This window comes from Falco punctatus, assembly GCF_963210335.1.
Source record: "Falco punctatus genome assembly, chromosome: 11".
NCBI classification, from domain to species: Eukaryota; Metazoa; Chordata; class Aves; order Falconiformes; family Falconidae; genus Falco; species Falco punctatus.
In genome coordinates, this window is record NC_137591.1 from 11,608,809 (window position 1) to 11,630,488 (window position 21,680).

At 52.2% G+C, this 21,680-nt stretch overlaps 2 protein-coding genes across 4 annotated transcripts in view; both read left to right on the forward strand.

The window, feature by feature from the left end:
• The first annotated feature begins 208 nt into the window (after window positions 1-208).
• LOC308071146 (E3 ubiquitin-protein ligase HECTD3-like) lies at window positions 209-12,554 on the forward strand. Of its 2 annotated transcripts, XM_080406125.1 has the most exons (21): window positions 209-3,861; window positions 3,952-4,112; window positions 4,663-4,755; window positions 5,192-5,327; window positions 5,694-5,809; window positions 6,049-6,162; window positions 7,254-7,336; window positions 7,539-7,704; window positions 8,275-8,356; window positions 8,616-8,798; window positions 8,896-8,945; window positions 9,066-9,130; window positions 9,407-9,510; window positions 9,775-9,894; window positions 10,021-10,110; window positions 10,203-10,409; window positions 10,671-10,800; window positions 11,267-11,341; window positions 11,592-11,673; window positions 11,792-11,863; window positions 12,034-12,554. In XM_080406125.1, the coding sequence occupies exons 1-21, from the start codon at window positions 3,535-3,537 to the stop codon at window positions 12,116-12,118; spliced, it is 2,541 nt and encodes an 846-aa protein (XP_080262251.1). In that variant the 5' UTR covers window positions 209-3,534; the 3' UTR covers window positions 12,119-12,554. The 2 variants fall into 2 exon arrangements, with proteins under 2 accessions (XP_080262251.1, XP_080262252.1); XM_080406126.1 differs by lacking the exon at window positions 6,049-6,162.
• A 112-nt stretch (window positions 12,555-12,666) lies between these two features.
• The window catches only part of EIF2B3 (eukaryotic translation initiation factor 2B subunit gamma), a 102,186-nt gene continuing 93,172 nt past the window's right edge, over window positions 12,667-21,680 (forward strand). The window contains exons 1-3 of one of the 2 annotated variants that reach the window (XM_080406160.1): window positions 12,667-12,801; window positions 13,023-13,171; window positions 15,630-15,769. In XM_080406160.1, coding sequence (XP_080262286.1) covers window positions 13,024-13,171; window positions 15,630-15,769 — 288 coding nt within the window. In that variant the 5' untranslated portion in view covers window positions 12,667-12,801; window position 13,023. The remainder of the gene's footprint in view (window positions 12,802-13,022; window positions 13,172-15,629; window positions 15,770-21,680) is intronic. The other variant, XM_080406159.1, reaches the window with a different exon arrangement.

Consider the following 21,680-nt stretch of genomic DNA (forward strand, 5'->3'; position numbering starts at 1 on the left):
CAGCAGAGCCTTCCATGCTCAGCTGGGTGGGTTGCTTTGTCTGCTGGAGGAATATTTTTTTTTTTTTAAATCCTAGAGTTATCTCATAATTGAGCTCTATGGCTTTGTGGCTGATTTCAATGACCAGCGTGGACAGGAGCCAGTGTGATACCTTTCTGTGCTGGTGGCTGAGTGGTGTCTGTTTTAAATGGGCATGAGCAAACTGGTGAAAGGACTTTGATCTGCTTGCTGGCACCGTCAGAAGTGTTGATGAAGGAGTCTTCAGCATCAAGCTGAGATTTGAAATGCGCCATCCTAGATCCTTTTAGGCCACTGACATTGGGGTGGAATCGATCCTGCTTTTTCCAACCTTGTCTGCTTGTCTCTTAAGGGAGACCAGCAGGAGGTCACATTATTTACTGAGCAGAACTAGGAACAGCAAGAAAAATTGACTCCTCTCTGGTGCTTTATTGCCAAGCGGGGGACTGTTGGTCAATGAGTGGCTCGGGGTGGGATGGATAAAATGGCCCTGTTCTTTGGTGGAGGGTGAGCTGATGTCACCTGTGGGAATGGGCAGGCTAAAAGCTGGCTGGGGCTGTTAGGGGTGACCAGCAGCGGGGGAATGGGCACCTCTGGCTGAGACATCAGCAGATGACCGCTGGCTACCCTGGCCTTGGTGGAAGCAACTGCAGCTGACAGAGGGTAATCGAGGTAATTATGGAGGTACCCAGAGCAGCTCAGGTATCTCACTGAGGGATGAAATGCTTGGACAGCTCTAGTCCCTCATAATCTACATCCACAGTCCCAGCCCGCTGCGGTGAAGGGGAGCTGCTGTGCAGGGTGATGCTGAGAGCTGAGTCTGGCCGAAGCACTGGGATCCTTCCCTAGAAGTGTCGTGGCATCTTCATCTTTGGAGATGCTCAAGACTTCTCTTAGCCCTGGGCAATCTGATGTAACTTCCAGTCTTGCCCTGCTGGCTTCAGGTCTAGGTCCTCCCTAACCTGAAGCACCTGATGACTGTTAGGTTATGTGTATAGAGCTTCAGCTATAGCTTTTCCCACTTTTCTCTACGCTTCTTCCCAGCAGGGTCTGACCTCTCATACCCTTGGGTTTAGTTCTTGCTACTGAGAAAAGAGTCTTCCCCAAGGGCTTGCTGGAGCTCAGGAAAGGATCTAGCTGGTGATAGGGATTTCTATTTAAAAAATGCTTGTAATAACAGGACCCTGGCTCTAGCAGGAAGGCTGCAGTTGGGAGCTTATCCAGAATGGTCTGGCTTTAACCTCTACAAGCGTATTGAGAAAAACATTGTTTTACCATATATAGCATTGTTCTACTGTCCATTTTGTGTTAGGGCCATACACATGTTGGAGAATGGCAGGAGCTGCTGCTGTAACGTTACACTGGGGTGTAGAGACCTGTGAAAGCCCTTCCAGTTGCAGGAAGAGCCCATTGCTGCAACGAGGTCTCAGCTGAGATCATTTAATGCGTGGTCAGAGGGTCTGGGCAAACGTGGGTGCTGAGCAAGAATGCCAAGATAACCCACGGATCATGCCGTTGAGTTTGCTGTGCAAAGGTGAGCTGGTAACCCGCCTGGATCTCTTCTGCACGGTCGTCTGTCTCATTCACAGTGTTTTAAAGCCAATCGCAAACTGAATTTCTGCTGTGACAGCCCAGCAAAGTGTGGAAAAGGTCAGCCTGGCTCAGCTCTAGCCAATCTCAGGGGCTCAAAGTAGGTGTTATTTCAGTGCTGGGTTGTGTTCCTTCTCCTCTGATCTCTAAAGCTACATGTAGGAGGTGTCTCCTACCGTGTTTGACAAGACACAAGTCCCATACCCCTGCCCTGGATTACTGCTGCACATGGTCCGGGGCAAGGGAGCTCTCTTGGGCACCAGGAAGCAGAGGCTCTGTGTGTGTCCCCGCCCTGTCACCCATTCTCAAGTTGTCTGAGACTGATTTTTTCGAGGTTGTACCATCCTGAGGAAGGTGCTGGTGCCCCTAGGCTGTTGAGGAGGCATCCATGTGTGCCAGAGCTTCACCTTTACAGGGTGGGTAGGGATGAGCTGGGGGAGGGACTGATGCCCCACTGCGGCTCCCTGTAACCACTTGCTCGCTCCTGACTTCAGCTTGCTGAATTGTCATAGAATAGCTTCAGGTGATTAATAACGCACATGTAGTCTAACTGTTCTTGTTATTCCCCTAACACCCTGAAGTCTGACAAGCTATAAATAGTTCGACAGGATCTGTCTGTCCCTACCTCATGTAGGATCTAAAATAAAGTGAACGAACAAACTCCTGGCCTTCCTGATGATTTGGCTGGTCTGGCTGGGGCTCCTGTGTCCTGTTGCGTTAAACAGTGACGGAGGCTGGGGTTATGAGAAGCAACTGGAGGTGTTAACTGGCTCAACGCTCTGCAGCAGCTCTGAAACCAGTTTCATAGTGTGACATGGCTGTGGAGGGAGGGCACGGGACCCTCCTGGCCACGGTGACTGCAGTTAGGAGTAAGGCAGAAGTTTGCATTTTGCTGGTGCTGTGGTTCAGGGCAGTTTGCTCCTGGCATGGCTGGTGCCCATCAGTGTGGTAAGGCATGGTCACAGCTGTTCGGTAGATACTGCTGCAGGGGTGACAGCTGCCAGGCCTTTCTTTGCATCCTACCTTTGTGGGCAGGGATGGAAGTGGACTCTGACCTGCCAGGAGAGTAGGCAGGCGCCAGAGGGGTGCGGGGACCTTTGAGCTCTGCCAGCCTGGTTGTTTCCTGATACCTCAATGCAGCTTTTTGCACCCAGCCTGGAAAAACTCAGGTAGTGTGGGGTGGAGTTGAGTTGTTCTCTGCCACCGCCTCGCTGTGGTATGCAACAGGCAGGGGCGACACTGGGTGACACACTGCCAGAGTTCTGGGGTGGGTGCTGGAGTTGGTGCTGGCAGTCATGGCTTCGTTCCTGCTGCCAGGATGCTACCGCTGGCTGGGATAAAGCTCTCCCTGGACAGGGAGGGCCACCATCCTCCCCAGTTGGGTGCTTGGAGTCTCCCCACCCACTGCAGGTCTGCCTGGGGCAGGAATGTGTCCCCTGAGCTAGCTGTGAGCCAGCTCTGCCCGTAGCGGGATGCCTGCTCCCTTCTTTTTCCCTGCCCATGCCAGAGGTGTAGCCCGGTGCCCTGCACCCCCCCAAGGAGCCCCTCTCTGCTTGTAGGGATGCAGGCAGTGACAAGGGACGTTGGAGGCCGGGAGGGAGCACAGTCCTAAGCCGGAGGCGAGGGAATGCAAGTGACGCGGGTCAGCTCCTGCTGGCAGAGACCGGGCTGGGGATAACACGGACATCTTGGCGGAGGGGGGATGGGGGCGGCCCCGCACCCGGCACCCCGCTGGGGAGGGCTGTGGCCCGGGAAGGGTGTAGAAGGGCTGGGGCGTGCCGGAGGGCACGGGCGGAGCGGCGCCGGCCCGGGGAGGAGGCGGAAGGCCCGGAGGCAGGGCAGGGCTGCCCGGGGGGAGGCTGGCACCGCGCCGGGCACGGCAGGAGCCGCACGGCCGGGCGGCGCGGAGCCGGTAGCCGGTACGCGATGCGTGCGGGCGGGGAGGCGCCGCACCAGGTGCTGGGCCGGCTGCGGTTCCTGCTGCAGTGCAGCGAGTGCTTCCGCCGCGCCCGGGCGCTGCCCGCCGCGCTCTGCTACGTGCCGCGGGAGGTGCAGTACAAGATCTGCAAGGACCCCACCGCCGCCGCCGCCGCCGCCGCCCGCAGCCTGCTCAGCGTCTGGGACAGCCCGGGGCCGGCGCGGGGCGGCAAGCGGGCGGCGCGGGCCACCATCGAGGTGCGGAAGGGCGGCTGCCTCCGCGCCACCGGCGAGGAGTACTGCAACGGCGCCGGGCTCTGGGTCAAGCTCAGCAAGGTAGCGTCGGGACGCGCCCCGCCTGCGGCCGGCGGCCGCCCCGGGGCCGTGGGGTCTCGGTGTGGGCGACGAGCCGGGCTGTGCTTTCAGGAGCAGCTGGAGGAGTACGGCAGGAGGCACGACCTGGAGGAGGGCTGGGTGCTGGCGCAGCGGTTTGGAGAGGGAGGAGATCGGCTGGTCCCGGTTAACTCCGTGGAGAAGACCCGGTGGCAGCACCGAACGTTGGGGGTTGGTTACAAACCCGCGGACAGGTACGGCCCCTGCCTGCTGCGCCCCGGGTGGGGACGGGGCTGGGGGCGCGCGAGGCCGGTACCCACGGAGGCTGCGTGACCCAGCCATCCCAAATCCCCTGGGCACGTCCAGCACAGCCCCCCTCACCCCCCCGCGCCCGTGGGACACATCCCTGCCAAGCTGCAGGCGGGCCAGCAGGTGCCCCTTCCTAGGCTAATCCTCACGGCTCGTGGCAGCACCAGCGCAGGGTAAGGATGATGCTAGGGGCTTTCTGAGGCACTCGGGTTTGGGCTGAGCAATGTTGTGGAGGTGGAATGGTAATGGGAAAGCTCATATTTGATTTTCACGATGGAAGGCCACGTGCAGGGCTGGATTCCCCCCTTCTGCTCCAGCCTGCACCCGGGTGCAGGGATGCTCATCCCCCCCACAGCTGTTTCTGCAGCCCCTGGGTGTCATCCCCAGTCCCCCACCACTGCTGCCTCTGCCCTGGGCTAAGGCAGTAATGCTTGGGCACACTGAGCACTGACCCATCTTTTCCCTTGGATGACTCCTTCACCGGTGCTGCTCCAGCTGGGAACAAGTGGTGGACCTGACCTACTCCGTGCACCTGGGAAAGAAGCCCAGAGTTGTAGAGCAGGATGAAGCCGCAGTGCAGAAGTTTCGGTATGAGTGCATTGCCTAGAGCGGTACTGCAGCACCCCAAGGGGTGGCTAGCTGGGGCCTGGACACGCCTGCAGGGCCAGGACTGGCTTCAGGGTTGGGTGTGGGGAGGATGGGCACCATGAGATGCCTTTTTACATCGATACCATTTGACAGTGCTCAAGCAAAAATGGCCTTTGCTCTGTGGAGCATCGGAATGACTACGTGGTGCTATTCCCGCTGGGCTGGGTGGCCATAAACACCCGCTGGGCTGGGCGTGGTGGTGGGCAGATACAGCCGTGCCACCTGCCTGCAATGGGGACAGCTGCCCAGTGCCATCTGATGTGGTGATCATGAGATGCTGCAGCCAGTCCAAGCTGGGACACCTGCACAGTGCTGGTGGGCAGGTTTGGGGCAGAGCTTGGTGTCCCCATCGCATTAACACAGAGCCCTCCTGCAGGTCCGTGCCCCCAGGCTGGAGCTACGAGCATGACATGGAGCTGGGGCGCTTCCTGTATGATCACAGTGAGAAGAAGCTGCAGTGTGTGGCCTGCATCAAGGAGCACGTCAGCAGCATCGAGGTCTCCTCGCAGCTGGTGCGTAGTGGGGCTCCTCTGCAGCCTAAAATCAGTGTGAGACACATGAGCATCACCACTACTGCAGGCAGGAGTGCCTGGTGGTGGCAGTCCCCTCCGCGAGGGGCAGGGGATGGTGGTGGGGTTTTGCTGCTCTAGCAAAGCTGCCAGGAATTGGGCATCTGGAGCAAAACCCCATTGTGTCTCTGGAGCACTGCGAGGGGTCCATGGCCGTGCCCAGTTTGCCCTGTGTGGGAGACCTCGTCCACCCGCTGCCTAGTGAACCAAGGGGCTGTCCTGGTCTTGGCCCCATGGGACCATGCCGGGGTGGCCACAGCATGCCCAAGGATGCTCAGCTCCCTCCCTCCACTCACTGCACTCTTGCAGGAGGACTGCGGTGCAGCCCACCTGACGGACAACAAGACATACACCTTCTGGGAGAGTGACGGGTCTCCAGGGCAGCACTGGGTGCGGCTCAACATGAAGAAAGGCACCATTGTCAAGTGAGACCTCGGGGTGCCCCCGGGCAGGGTATGGGGCAAAGCACCACCTTCCTCCTGAATGCAGCTTTCCCCAGGCTGCAGCTGGTGGCTCAGGGCTGGTGTGGGGGGCAGCTGCCACCAGATACATCCAAGGAGGACACAGCCTTGTCCCTAGCCCCAGGACATCTCTGGAGGCATCTCTGTGCCCAGGCAGCTCAGGAGGGGAGGACAACACTGCCTCTTGCTCTTCTCATCCCCAGGAAGCTGTGGCTATGGCTGGATGGGCAGTCCAGCTGCTATGTACCCAGGCGGGTGGCTGTGTATGGGGGGGCACCGAACAGGCTGCAACACCTGAGAACCATCCTAATTAATGAGTGAGTAATGACTGAGGAGCAGCCTGGGCCCAGCTTGGGCCAAACTCCTGAGCTGTCTCTGCATCCCAAGCAGATGCTAAGGAAGGGCTAGGGTTGGTCTTGAGTGACCTGCTGGTGATGGTGGCGCTCCAAGGGTCAGGGCTCCCTGGGTGCAGGCTACATCTGTCCCCATACGTGTGGTGGTCCCCTACCTCGATGTGCCAGCTGAGCACCTTCATCTCCACTCATGCTCTTCATCTGTGCTGTGGCAGCTGAGCTGCAGCATGCTTCCCCCTGCCTGATGACTTTGGGGGTCTTTCCCCCTCCTCTTCCTCCTCCTCGCCTCTGAGGACATGTGCCCCTGCCATCACCTTTCTGAGCATCTCTGCCGTGCTGTAGCCGAGAAGTCCTGGGGTGCTTCACCTCTTCCTCTTTGTCCTGGCTCTGTAGCACCCTTCTCAAGGTTGGCAGGGGTTTACACAGAGGTGCAAAAATCTCTTCCTCCTTCCCCAAAATTTGCCTGTTTGCCTTTTTTTGGCTGAGCAATGAGATCTGTCTTTGAAGAAGCACCCGCAAGACCACTGAAGTCTCCTTCCTGGTGGCAGGAACCAACTCCTCAGTGGGTCTGGGCAGTCGCAATGCTTTTTCCCTACGTGCCCATAGGTCTTTGACAGGACCTTGCTAAAGGCTTTGGAAACACAAGTGAATCACCAAATTGTTCATCTCTGCAAATCCCTGTTTCCTTCAAACACATCACCCTTGCGTGACCAGCTCAGCTTGAAGGATGGTTGTGCCGTTGCGAGATGCGCTGGGACACCCTGGGAACAGTGACTCACCCTCAACCATCTCGCCTTTCTGTTCTGCTTTGAATTTATGCTCTTTTCTGGCTATTTGGATGTGGCTTCCACCTTCTTCAGGACATCTCTGTGCCTCTGACAGCCTCTGCTCTCTACTCTGTCCCCTTCTGCTGTAGCCCCGGTGAGGCTGGGGGGCTTTTGCCATGGGTAGTGGTGCATCCTTGGCTGGGGGAGCCAGAGTGGCCCACACCTCGCTGGCCACCTCACTGTGTCTGTGCCTCATGGCTCTGCCATCTCCCTCCATGTTGCATGCAGGAACAGCTTCCAGGATGTCTGCATCCTCCGCGATGTGAAGACTCACCTGCCGGTGCTGGAGATTCGCATCCTGGAGTGCCGGGGTGAGCCTGCGCTGCTGCGGCACTAAACCTGCGGCTGGTCTGGCATCTATGGCTTTTCCTGCCGCACTGGCTGCTTTTCAGGATTCATTGGAGGGAAAGCTGGGGAATGAGCTTCATCTGGGCTGCTGCAAGCACTGTGGGCTCCTTGCCCCCAGCTGAGCCTTGCAACCACGCATGCAGCATCGCTGTCCTTTCTTGGCAGACCAAGGGTGCAACGTCCGCCTGCGAGGGATTAAGATCAAGTCCTTCTGGGAGCAGGACCTGATCCTCAACGCTGACATGTTCCAGCCAGCCCGGCTGGTGCGCTACCCTCTCCTGGAAGGGGTGGATGCTGATGTGCTGTACCGGCGGGCAGTGCTCATTCAGAGGTATGGCACAGGGATGGCACCATTCCCACAGCGAGCCCAGGCCCTGAGAAGGATTGTGCCCTGGGCTTTAGCAGGCGGCGCACGTGTCTCGCTTGAAATCTGCCAGCTCCTTTTCCATGTGTGGCAGAGACTTCAGCTTGCGGCTCCCCATCCAAACACAGCTGCTTCCAATGTCTGGGGAGCATGGTGGCAGCACAGGGCAAGGGGGACCTGCATCATGTGGAGTCCCCCACCCTGCTGCCTGCAGGGCAGCCCCAGGCTGGGGTCAGCACCGGCCCCACAGAGAGACCCCCTGCAGTGATCCAGCTTCAGCATGAGCTGGGCTGTCCTCGTTTGCAGCTTCTTCTTGGGGAGAACAAAATGAAGTGCTTGGCCAGAGGGTGCTGGTTGGGTGCTCCTCTTGGTGTGCTGGTGTTAACTGATGGGCTGGAGGAGACCCACATGCAGCAGCGTGGCACCCAGGCTTGGTGCATGCCTGGGGCTGTCAGCGATGAAACACCACAGGTTTATCAGGCTCCACATGCTCACCAGCCCCCTCACATCCTTACACTGCTCCTCTCTGGTCTCCAGGTTCGTCCAGCTCCTGGACGGTGTCCTGCATTACCTGATCCCCCTCTCTGAGGACAGCATTGACACCTTCAATACGCTCAGGGTGAGCGTTTGCTGGGCTCCCCTGCGATGGTGCCAGTAGGAGCATCTCATCACAGGCTTGGCTGGTTTTACTGGCAGCTGTGGCATGTCCCACTTGATCCAATGGGGACAGCCCAGCCCAGGGCTCGTGCTGAGCTTTGCCAGAGGCATGGAGGAGCTGAGCATCTCCTGCAACACCAGGAGCTGCGCTTGGAGAGGGGGAGAGAGGGCATGCGGTGGCAGGATCAGGTCTGTAACCATCCCTGCTCATCCCTTGCTAGAGCATGAAGCCGTTTTTGCTGCTGTGCAAGCAGAGCACTGCCCTCATTGCCCACTGCCTTCGGTGCTCAGAGACCGCCCCCCCACAAACCCTGCCAAAGCTGTACATCAACCGGCACCTGGCCCGGGAGCACCGCGCCAACCCCACGCTGGACCCCAGCTACAGGAATGCCATCTTCACCCAGGTACAGCAACGCCATGCCCCGTGCCAGGTACCTGCCAGTGCAGCATTGCTTGTCCCCGCTGCACCTCATCCCCTTTCTGCTCTGCTCCTCTCTCCAGTTGTATGAAGGTCTCAGATCTTCCAAGAACAATCAGCCTCTGGACTACAGGTAGGTCTTCAGCATTGCATTTATGGAGTGTCACCTCTCCGGAGCATGGTGCAGGGGGATGCCAGGTGCTGCTGGTTCTCTTGGAGAAGGGATGTGCATGGGGCTGTTGCTTCCCTGCAGGTGGCCCCTGAGCTACAGCCAGTGGTGGGAGTGCGACTTCATCACTGAGGGCATCGTCGACAATGGTGAGAGCTCTCCTGTCCTGCCCCAGCGCTGTTCCCTGGGCTTTCTTATGTTGGGGTGCAGCTTGGTGGGTTGCCCGCTGTGGCAGGGTGCTCACATTGTTCCAGCTGCTCTGTGGGAGGCAGCCCTGCTCTGCACATGTGAGGTGTCCCCTGCATCTCCCCTACCCCACCAGCACTGCTTCTGCCCCAGAGAGCACGGGCACCTTGGCCAGATGCTGTGGCTCAGTGTTTTGCCCTGGCGTATCAGGCACTAACCAGCCTCTGCCCCTGCTGCAGGCGGTGGTTTTCGGGACAGCCTGTCAGATGTGTCGGAGGAGCTGTGTCCCAGCTCAGGCGATGTCCCCGTGCCCCTGCCCTTCTTCGTGCACACCTCCAACCAGGTTTGGCACCCTGCTGTCTGCCTGTCCCAGCCCTTGGGGAGCAGCCAGCAGAGCCCGGGGGCTTTTGGGGTGTTAGTCCTATCTTAACGCTTGCAGGGCTATTGGCTAGAGGGGCTGTGCTTGTACCTGGGTGGTGGAGATCTCCTGGAAGGATGTAAAGGGCAGGAGATGCAGGCGAAAGGGTGATGGAGAGGGAGGCTGCAGAAGGGACATTGCTGGGCTGGTCACATCTGTGTCAGCAGTTCCTAAGCCTCTCTCCCACAGGGTAACAGTAGCAGTGTCACCAGGGACATGTATGTCCCCAACCCCTCCTGCAAGGACTTCCCCAAGTATGAGTGGATCGGGCAGCTGATAGGAGCAGCCCTGAGGAGCAAGGAATTTCTGGTAAGCATGGCAGAGCCTCCCTGGCCAGTGAGGGGGCTTGGCAGGGGCCACTGTCTCTCAGGCAGAGGGGCTACCCTCGGGAGATCAAGGGGTACAGGGAGAATGTGTCTGCACTCCCTCTGGCAGATCCTGGCCCTACCAGCCCTGGTGTGGAAGCAGCTGGCAGGGGAGGAGGTCAGCTGGAGCAAGGACTTTGCTGCTGTGGACTCGGAGCTGGTGAGCAGGGCTGAGGGCCAGCAGGGCAGTGCCACATGCTCCTGTGGCTGCTCTGGCTCCGCTGTGATGGTTTTTGCCTGTTGGGGTTGCAGGTGAAGCTGCTGGAGGTGCTGGAGGGAGTGGACAGGGAAGCCTTTGAGTTCATGTTTGGCAAAGAGCTGACCTACACGGTGGTGCAGAGCGACCAGCGGATGGTGGAGCTGATCCCCAATGGCAGCAGCACCATTGTGCGCTACGAGGACCGCAAGGAATTCATCCGCCTGGTGCAGAAGGCTCGGCTGGAGGAGAGCAAGGAGCAGGTAATGCCATCCCCGAGGGCTGGCATGGCTCCAAGGGGACCCTGCTCCTGTGGTGAACCCTCCTGGTAGCTGTGGAGTTGGTGGTTGTGAAAACGTGTCCCTAAAACCAGCTCCAGCCAGGCAGTTTCTCTGTGCATCCCATGCTCAGGATGCCCATTGGGCCTTTGGGGTCCTGCAGTCCCTGCCCGCGGTGTCCCATGTGGCTGCCCCAGGCTCAGACCCACCGCAGTGATGTGGGGCCCCTACTGTGTCCCCCCCAAGATCGCAGCCATGCGTGCTGGGCTGCTCCGTGTGGTGCCCCAGCCTGTGCTGGATCTGCTCACCTGGCAGCAGCTGGAGAAGAAAGTCTGCGGGGAACCTGAGATCACGATGGCCGAGCTGCAGAAGTTCAGTAAGTGCCAGGGCCAGCCTAAAGCTGTTCCCAGCCCCCTCCATAGGCAGCCCCCCCTTGGCAATACTCATCCTGCACACGCATCCTGCCCCATGCTGAGTCCCTGGTTGTGGGGTGCCCAGGAGCCTGGGGGAGGATAAGCCAGAGGGCCCCTGGAGTGGGATGCTTTAGGTTTAGCTGCAAACCCCACCGGTCCCCACTCTGGTCCATGCAGTCCTCGGCCGCTATGTGCAGAGGCACATGGCCACCCTGCAAACTAGGATCCCCATTTCTCCCCCTGCCTTTGTGCAGGGTACCGGCCCCACTCAGGGGTGCTGGGAACGCTTAGGGGCTCCCTGAGAGCAGAGGGTCTCCTCCTTTCATGCTTGCGCTCTGGGCTCTCAGAGAAGGGCAGGATGGATGTGTCCCGTGTCAGTTTGCTTTGCTAAAAGTTTCCAACAAAGCTGTTGTACATTCTTCATCGCAGTCACGTTTGAGGACTTCACCTCCGATGACACTAGTATCCAGACCTTCTTGGAAGCACTCAACAACTTCACCAGCAGTGAGTGACCCCAAGCCTTTCCTTGCCCTTTATGTGCAGCGGGGTGGGTGAGGGGACTGGGTACCCTCTGTGCTGCGTGTCCCCCTGGGAGTCAGCTGGGGTCATCCCACCTGGCCCTTCCTGGGATGCTGAAAGAATCCCTTAGCTTTGCCCCATTCTCCTGGGATGATTCTGCAAGAGCAGACCCTGCCATGACAGCAGGGACTGATATGGTCCTGACCTTCTCCCTGAGCCCTGTCCTTTCCCTCAGAGGATCTCAGCCACTTCCTCAAGTTTGTCACTGGCCGGAGCCGCCTCCCAGTTCACATCACCGTCTATCCGGAGAGGACGAAGTGAGTCCATCTTGCCTGTGCTGGGCCAGGCTGGGGTCTCTGCATAGTGTGAGATCCCCGCAGTGTGCCAGGGTCCCTCTGCCATCCTGGAGTTTGACTCTCTCTCCTTTCTCCCAAGCTCGGACACACAGGACCTGATGCCACAAGCCTGCACATGCTCCTGCACCTTCCTCTTGCCCAACTATTCCTCGTGAGTCGAGCTGGGGACAGGGACAGTCCCCCCTCCTTGGGGCTGGCACTGGGGTCTCCTTCCAGGCTCCTCAGGTCCTGCCCTGCGGGGTGTCCGGTGGGTGCGGGGAGGGAAGTATGAGGCTCCTGGTGCCCATCACAACAGCCGTGACCCAGTATTCCCCCCACCAGGGCCAAGGCCTGCGAGGAGCTGCTGCGCTATGCCGTGTACAACTGCTTGTCCATCGACACTGACAAGAACCCCTGGGATGAATGAGGCACCCCATGCCACCAGAGCCACCTGCCCTGGGGACACCAGATTCAATAAAACTGCAGGGCTGGATCTTGCCATCTTGCCCCAGGTCCCATTTGTGTCTGTGCTTCTCGAGGGCTGGGACTGGAGTGGCCAGCAACTGGGGGGGCCCAGCATGGCACTGTCTGCGAGGTGCTGTGCTGGCACCGGGTGCCGCGGAGTGGAGAGCAGGGCGTGCACGTGGTGGCTGTGGGTCCTGTATATCTCCTGGGCACGGTCTGCGTGGGGAGCACAGCTGCAAACTGCCCCCCCTGCCCTGCAAGCTGCTCCCCCCATGCACCCTGCAAAGTGCACGCCCGTGCACCCCCATGCACCCTGCAACCTGCCCCGCCGTGCGCGCTGCCTGCAGCCCCACCTCTGGCCGCCTAGAGGCGCTGTGCCGCCAAGCCCCTTCTGTAGCCGGGCAGGAATCGATGACTCGGCGCTCCGCAGGCCGAGATCCTTCTCTCGGTGTTCCTCTCGCTGCCCTGGCCGGAAGGAGCAGACTGCAGCAAGGCGAAATGGCGGATCGAGCCTATCGGTGCTCTACCGCCTCTGTCCGCGATCGACCCGCTCGGCTCTCCGCGCGCGCACGCGCGGTGTGCGCCGGCGCCGCCATTGCTGTCCTGTCAGTGAGGCGCTGGGAGCCGGCGGCCGCCAGAGCGGAGGTAACGGCGGGGCGGGGGGCGGCCCGGTGCCTCCGCACGGGCTGTGAGGGGCGCGGGGGAGGCGGGGAGCCGACGCACGCCTCCGAGAAGTGCTGGCGGCTAAAGCTGGGCCAGGTGGAAGCGAACTGGTCTTAGCCCGGCTCGGCCTGTCCCATCCCGGGCCGGTCCTGCCCGGTTGTGCCGTGGTTGAGTGAGGCCCTGCCCCTGTGCTCCCTCTGCAGCATGGAGTTCCAGGCCGTGGTGATGGCGGCGGGAGGCGGTTCCCGTATGACGGACCTGACCTCCAGCATCCCGAAGCCGCTGCTCCCGGTGGGCAACCGGCCCCTGCTCTGGTACCCGCTGAACCTCCTGGAGCGTGCCGGCTTCGAAGGTGAGGCACCACGGTGTCGTGGGGAGTGGAGGCGACACGCTTACCCTGGTTTCTTCAGGCATCCCGTGGTCATCTCCGCCGCTCCCGTTTGTCGCCCCCTCTTGTTCTAATGTCTTGTCGCAGGTGCCGTGTTGATGGGGGCAGGACATCTCTCTGCATTGGAGCTGTGCTGTTGGCCCATGTCACATCCCTTCCTTTACTTTAGGCCGCGCCTCCTGTGCCAGCGCCCCCCTTCCCCCTCTTTTTCCCCTCACCAAGGCTTTTCCTATCTATATGCTTTTCCCAATTTGGATGTCTTTCCCAGTCTTGTTAACCAGGAGTTTCTCACTCGTTGCTTTCTCTCAGTGATTAATGTAAGCAGCGTGAGAAGTGTGTCGATCTCTTGGGATATCTCTTGGTTTGTTGTTTCAGCCTGGCCTGAAGTTCAGGGTTACTTGCTCTGTCTGAGGCATGCAGTCCTTGTTGCATTGTAGAGCCAAGTGCTGGGTTTTGGACAGAGCACGGAGGGGGAAGTGGCAGACTCGTAATGCTTGCCTGTGGGCCTTGTTTCATGGGAGGGCTAAAACAGTATTTAGCACATTGTGAGGTTCTTCAGTATTTTCTGGGTTTAGGTTTTTGTTTGCCTTTTGAGTGGTGGACCAAATCTCTCTGTGGTATTCCTGCTGCTTCTTAGAAAAAAATTTTCCTGACATACTTCACGTCTCTTTTTTTCATGTTTATGTTTGTCCTTTGCCTTTCTGCATCTCTGGTTTTGCTTCTCCTGTATGATTGTATGATTATTCTGTACTCAATCCTGAGACTGTAGCTTTTCTCCTGACTGTTTTTTTCTGTGAAGATGTAAAGATCAGATCATGATTATCCATGTTAGTCTCTTACTATTTAAGTGCGAAGGAACAAAAGAAAGAGCAAACTTAAGATACTGCCTGTATTTTGTTCCATTAAGAAGTCCTTAAGAACTATTTTTCTCTTGGAATTCTTTGTTGCCTGTTTGTTGGAATCTGTTTCCTGAGTGTCTGCTTTCTTTGACTGTTCTCCTGTCTCTTTTTTTTTTTTTTTTTTGGACACGCAGAGTTGTACATGCGGCTTCAATAAGCAAACTGCCACCTTCCTGCTCTTCCCTTGCTTCTGGCCCGGGACCAAGCTATACGTTTCTGTGTTAATAATCCAATGGCACGAATCCTCTCCCTGGATCATAATTTTAATTAAATATTACATAAGGCTTTAGCGCCTCATATTTGCTTATGTTAGTAATTAGGTGTTCCACAGGCTTGTTCACTGCATCCCTTTTGTCCTAATTGCAAGTGCTTCATCCCTTCTAATATTTAGACCTTTGTCCTGCTCACTAGATTTATGCTAAACTGTGTGGGCTTACAGCTTCCACCCGACACCAGTTCCTTCTCCACTGCTTACTTATTTCCCCAATTCAAGGTTTGCTTTCAGTGTGCTTTCTCTTAAGTTTTTCAGCCTGTTTTGAATCCACATTGGCACGTGGTACAGGAGTGGGAGAGCAGCCCTCCCATATCTTCACTACCAAACTGCCACACAATTCTCGTGTTTGCAGTTCCTTTCTCTTTTCTGTTAACAGATTCGGAATGAGTTCAGTTTTAATTGAAACAGTTTTACTCTTAGTGTGCTTTTGTCTTACCGCAGGAGCTTCCTAGGCTGAGGGCTGTATTACTTCCCATACTTCTCTGCTGTATGTATGACATATACAATGTTACAGTGTTGGGGTTTTGGGAATGTGGGATATTTTAATTTGAAGGTTTCACTGTTGCTTTTCCTTCCAGTTCTTGAGGCCACGGGAAAAGGTGTCTTGCTGGGTTTTTTTCTTAATCTTTTCTTTGCAGAGCTTCTGTTCTCACATTCTTCATTTTGGAAAATGTGCTTTCATGCCACTCTTGATAACCTCCAAATATGAGTTTACCTTTTTTCTTTTGAAGATGGAATGAGGTTGTTGCTCACATATTACACATACCACTCTTGCCAAGCTGGTGCTGAGAAAGTTTGCCCATTGTATTGTAGTACTGTGGCTGGTGGTATTGTCCACAGAGAATTATACATGACCAGGGTGGGCAAAAAACAAAGCTCTAGTGTTGGTGACATTAATACAGGCTCTCATTGGTCTGTTTGAGATCATATGGTTTGAGGTTGTTTGCTAATGATAGAAGACGCTTCTGTTCTGTCTTGCTGACTCATGCTACTCACATGCATACATCCATTTCAGTAAAAACCTCCACAAAGCAGGAGAGATTGTTTCAATATTCATTAGAATTTTAATTCTCTTCTTCAAAACTTACTATTGCCAGAAGAGTTTGGTTTGTTGTAGAACCCAGTTATGTTACTCAAGCCTTTTGACAGTTCCATCAGCCTTTGTAAATAAAGAGTGTATCCTATTTGTGATGAATGTTTTTTGGGGTTTTTTTTCTGCTTGATCTGATCCCACTTTCCTCTGTCCTAGAGGTCATTGTGATTACAAGGAAGGAAATCCAAAAGATGTTAAACTTGGACACAAAAATGAAGCTGGATTTTGTGTGCATCAGTGACAACATGGACATGGGTACAGCAGATTCACTGAGGCATATTCACCAGAAAATTAAGGTATTACTGTCTTTTATTGAGCTTGACTGGAAGACATTTGTTTGTAATAATTTTTTTTTTCATCGTGTTTTAAGAGTTGTCCCATGTATTGATATTGCAGGTAACCAAACTTCAGAAAAGCTGAATTTTGTAAAGATTTTGTAAAAAACCTCGTGGGGGAACTCAAACAAAGACTGTAAATGAGTAGAACTGACAGCTAAGAAGGCTAGAGCAGATCCAGGCTGGGCACTGGCTGCTTCTTGGTGTGAGCTTTCTGGCAGGTTAATTAAAAGGTTGTATTTGTTTATACAGTTTTTGATACGATATGTGATCGCTGTTGTCCATTTAGTGCTTGGGGAAGTAGTTCTGCACAAATGTTCGTTGTAATCTTAACTTAAGCAACATGCCAGTATGTAAGGAAGTTTATGTTCAGTTCTTGGCCCTGCCGTAAGCTTGTCTGTGCCGTTATGCAAGAGGCTTGCTCTGCGCTTCAGTTTTTGCTTTTCCTATGCTTTGCTGTATTGGTTATATGGTAAGCTCTTTGGTAAACAGTGCCCAAATGTGATAAAGGGCTGCTGTTGTAATAAAAATGCCAGTTTATAGAATCTTAATTTCCAGCTGCACAATTAAAACACTCCCATGTAAGGCAGAAATGTTGCTCAGAGCTCTTACCATGATCTGGGATGGAATTTTATTTTGTCGTTGTCATGCACTTAATCTTTCTGATTTCTTCCCTGCCTGTTTAGGCCATCTTAGCCAAACTGGCTATTTAAATAAAGGTTGCAACAGAACATCAGTGAACCATTTAAGTCCTGAGGTGTCTTTTTTGTCTTTTTGAAGATAATAAACTGTGGCATAACAGGCTGTGTAGTCCCAGGAGAAGGACTCTAGCTGAGACAAGATGAAACTTTCCAGGCACATAGGGGTGTCTAGATGGCATAACGAAAGAGATTCTGCGAGGGATTGATGCACAGACTAGAATAATTTAGAGGGCAAAGAGAAGATATAAAAAGGAAAAGCAAAATCGACAAAATCAGTTTAACTTAACTGAATGTTTCTGTCACGTGGAGAATTGCTCTCTGTCATAACTTAGTTTGGCAGTATTTTTTAATTACATACATGCAGTAAGGAAATATCTCTGCACTGCAAATGGTGACCCTGACCTTACAGTTTTATTGCCTGATCACAGCGATCAGTCTGGCTGGCTGAGTGTCCCTCTTTTTGGTAATTCAGGCAAATTTGCTTAGGGGGAGGCCTGGAAGACAACAGTAAAGCTTGGGGAGGTGAGAAAACAGACTGTGTCTTTGGGGGCGGCAGTGTTGATCTTCTGTTAATTTTTTAGAAAAAAGACTTAGGGAAGATGTGAGGTAGTATTGGAAAACATGCACCTTTTCTTCAGCAGCTGTTGTGTTTGAATAGCAGCAAGTGCTTCTGCCGCCCTTTTTATTCCATGTCTTGCTTGCCTGGCCAGAGGGGACAAAGTGGTCTCTTATTTGAAATAAGCCTGTACCAAGTTCCTGAGCAGATTGCTGCACTGTGTGTTTTGGAGTCATTCCTCTAGTAAATGCATAACACTGGTACACCCTTTTCAGGGTATACCCTCTCCTGTGTGATATAGGTGAGAGAACTACACCGTGTTGAGGTCGCTGAAAAGCTGCTGTATGTTGGCTGTGTCTGTACTATAGCGGGAGAGGGATGTCACTGAAGAATGAGTTTCCCTGGTGAAAACAACTGCTGCTTGTGGCCATAGTTTGCTGACTTTTTGCAACCCATGCCAAAAGTCTGATGAGAAGTTTAAACTGGTTGCTGAAACTTAGTTGTTGCAAACTGAGTTAACTGCCCACAGACAGAAGAACAACTATGCTCAATAAAAATGAGGTAACATGGCACAGTATAGACAGCTTGCTTGTGTGCAATGCAAGCAACAGGGGGTGCAGCCAAGATTATAAATGCACAGTAAGAAATACATCTAAGGGTAGCTGAGCTGCTGATCACAAATTCTGAGATATGCATAAATGTTGGACCACTGTAAAGCATAAAATCTCATGACCTGCTGCCTTGTCTAGCATTTGACTGAGGGAATTCCACCAGTGCAGCATTGCTGCTTGCTGTGCCTGCAGTTGCAGGCCTTTATGTTGTGTTGCACCTTGGTTAATGAAGCTTGATACTTTACAGATTATATGTCGAGATGAGATTTACAGAATTGCATTCAGTAGTAGCATGAGAATACGTATGTGCAAAGCCTGTCAGGGCTGAGAGAAGGTAGCTTGGGCAGGTAGGACTGTCTTGGTTAACAGTAACAAGCAGCTGACTACCAGTCTTAGTCTTCCCTGGTTGTTCAAAAGTTCATGAGCGCACAAAAAGCCTTCAAGTTTTTGTTTGCTATTCACCCACTCCACACACACAGGATTTTTGACATTTTTACTTCAAGAGCTGATACAGTCTTCCGGTTATTTCTGATGGAAAATTGGTATATTCCATTAGCCTACACCTGATGGACAATGTAGCAACTTCATTAGGATTTTTATGTTCATTACAAGTCTGAATGTATCCTTTTCTTGGATCCTTCACACAACAAAAGGTGATACACTAAACCTGATTCTTAAAGGCACCTGCTTGAGAAGTAATGAACAACGAAGAAGTTGGTATAAGTTGCACTTTCTGGATTCCTGGGCCTGGCTGTCAGTCTGGTCTGTTCTTTACCAGTAGGTCTTTATTTGACTTTTGTAGTGGGTTGTTTTGTTTGTTTTCATTTAAACATTCAGATCTGGGGTCTGAATAACTAACACCATTAACCATTATGTCTTCACAACTCTTTAGCTGAGAACTGAGGCTTAACGAGGTGCAGTAATTTACCTAGGATTGTTAAACAGATTTGTAACAGTACTGGAAACTGGATGTCTGTCTCAAATCTGTCATGGTTTCATATGTAAGATTATCTTTCTATACTGTGTGCATATGGCACGCTTTGTTTCCCTACCTTGAAAAAGCCAGCAGGACAAGAGATTAAACACAAGTTGAAGCTGTTTTAAATGGAAACTACTGAAATAGAAACTTCAGTAGAGCTGCAGTCCATTACCTGAATTGAGAGTGCTGTGTTTTTTCTTCAGTGTGTGCTAGATTGTGACTTTAAAAAGGCACTCAGTTCGAGAGTGTGTCTGTCTAAATGTAAGTAACTGAAAAATCATTTTGCAGCATACGAAGTAGAAACTGATAGGGATTATTTTTTTTTTTTTTGCTTGTGTTCATATCATTTTTGATTGGGTAATATAACACTTATCAATGTTTTGCACTAAGTTCAGCGCTTAAATTGATGATGTCAAAAAGCAAGAAGTGGGTATAGGAGTTATTTGTTAAATATTTTGTTTTATATAGGGATGTGAAAACAATTTGTTTAAAGTCTTTTTGACAATCATTGATCAGATCCTTTAATCACTCTCCTGTGGACCATCCCAGCATTTCGCTAGAATGCAGTTGGCTTCAAGATCCTGCTATAGCGTCTGTACCTTGTGGCAGTTTCCATGGCTATTATTTTAATATCCAGTCTTTGGTTTTTATATACTTTTAATATCACTCAGTTTTATTCTTTTGGCTCTTTAAGTTCCTAGTTTTCTGCTCATCTTTTGCAGGACTGATAATGAATGGCTTTTGAAAATATGGAAATGAAAGTGAAGCTGCAAAGGTTTAATTCTTTTCTCATTTATATATAGGATCAGAAGTGGTAGGACGTAGACCATGTAGACTCACAGTTGATGGTATAATAATGCTGCTGTAACTGCAGCTTCACCATCATAGGGGTGTTTATAGGTCTCAAGATTAAGAGGATTTTAAGTGAGATCAGTGTTTGGCATTTTTAGTAAAATAGTATGTTCAGCATGCTGCTGTAAAATAAGGATGATATCACAGATGTGACAGAGCAGGTGATAAGGTGTAATTTTGTAACTTCCATGTTCTTGTTTTTATTTATTTTTTTTTAGCATCTAAAGCTTTCTAACTGCCCAGAACAGTATGGAAGGAGGTCTCTGTAAGAGGTGTGGCTTTTATTTTTATAAAATCATGTCTAATTGCTTTGTCCTCAATAACTATCACTATTGGTAAGCAGCACTGGCTGGAGCTTTGACATGTTTCAGTCTGAATAATAGGGAAATTAGTAAGAGTCTTGACAGTTTGACAGTTTCAGTGGTGATATCTGATATGCTTTCTAGCAGGAGAAGAGATGCGAACGCTGTCTGCTGCATGCTGTGGTAGGAGATGATGTGGTTTTGTAGTTTTGTTTTGTAGGCAGCTCATATTTCAGTGGTGATACACCCCACCTCACCCCCAATTGTGGACAGTCTACTGCCTTTTAAAAAGTTGACTTATTTTCATGTCTCTTGTAATCTCATGTAACGAAATCCCCTGGCTCACTTAGGGAGGCTTTTTCCTCTGTCTGGTGTTAGTGGACACACTTTTTTTCAAGTTACAATGTAAAGTCTTCTTTATGAAGTCTTCTTTATTCTTCTGATATGTCCATCAGGGCTTTTTAGTGGGGTTATTCCCTCCAGCATGTTGTTCTGTGACTTCTTCAGTCCAGATTTATGTCTTCATTTATTTGACTTCTACTACCATTCTTAAAGGCTTTCTCTTGCAGTTCAGTAGACCTCCTTTGAATCATTCACAGGACCAGTATGCAAAATGTATGTGCGGAGACTTGCCATGTTAATAGCACGGTAATAGTGTCAAGACTTTGCAGAACTCATGATCTGGGGGATTAGTAACAAGAAATTGTAATAGGAGCTAGGAGCCCAAGAGTAAATTGCAGTGTCTTAGAGTGTACTAGTTGAAATAGAGTGATGGTGGGCAGCCACTCTGGAGGAAGGAAAGGTAAACACAAGACTGGAATGTATCAGGTAAAAGTATTTTTTTATGGTAAAGATGAGAAATCAGTACTATTGCTTAAGGCATTGGGAGGATTTTTTTGCCTAGAATGCTGCACAGGTGTGGAACTCCGATGCACCAATGTGGAATAAACACTAGAAGAGGAGATATTCAGAGTGGAATATAATTGGGTTTAAATTTGCTGTGAGAAAACAGGCTGAAAATTACAGAAGGTTTTTAGTTATTGCATAATAGAATTGTGAAACGGTCTTCCAGAAGGAGTAATCAAGACAAAAATCCCCTAAATTTATACTAGAGTGAGAAGCTGGAGTTTTTTGTTATTTTGGTTGGGTTTTGTTTGGGTTTTTTTAAATAAACTAAGTAATGTGTACCTGAAATGGCAGCAGGCTAACCTCTGACTCAGGAAACCCCTTTGTGAACTGTGTTTCTGTGACTTTCTGCTCATACCATTCATCAGACTGCTGCAGACCTTTTTGTGAGTTGTAGATTATTGTTGATGGAAAAAAAAAGGGGGGGGGAAAGGCAAGGGTTGAGGAGGTGTCACTGTAGTTTATAAATGAGTTCCTCTGAATTTAGGCATCTCTAATATTTGACCATTTTGTTTCCTGTGCCAAATTTTACCAGACCCACACAGCTGCTGTCTGGCGCCACCTCCCAGGCTGGGGCCTCTCCAGGCAGCAGGTTGAGAAACCTGGTTAAATCATGAGTCTGTGTTTCAGTCTGAAACAGGAGGTGGATTGGGTGTGCCTGGATCAAGCATTTGTCTTCGCTGAGTCTATATTATTTTCATCTTCTGTTAAGCATTTCTCTCCCTTGTGTCACTCAACTATACTCCAGCCAGTGATTAAAATGTGGTGTTCCAGCAGAGTAACAGCGATGGAACAATTTCACATTTTCCTTCCTTTATGAGCCCTTAGTTGTGTTAATGGAAGCCCTGACTAATATGGTGTGAATTAATCAGCATGTCTTCTGCTGCTATCACTTGTGAGTGCTTGCGTGTGAAATGTTTCATCTCAGGTGGTCCACCTGGTTTTCTCAGTTTCAAAAAGTAAGA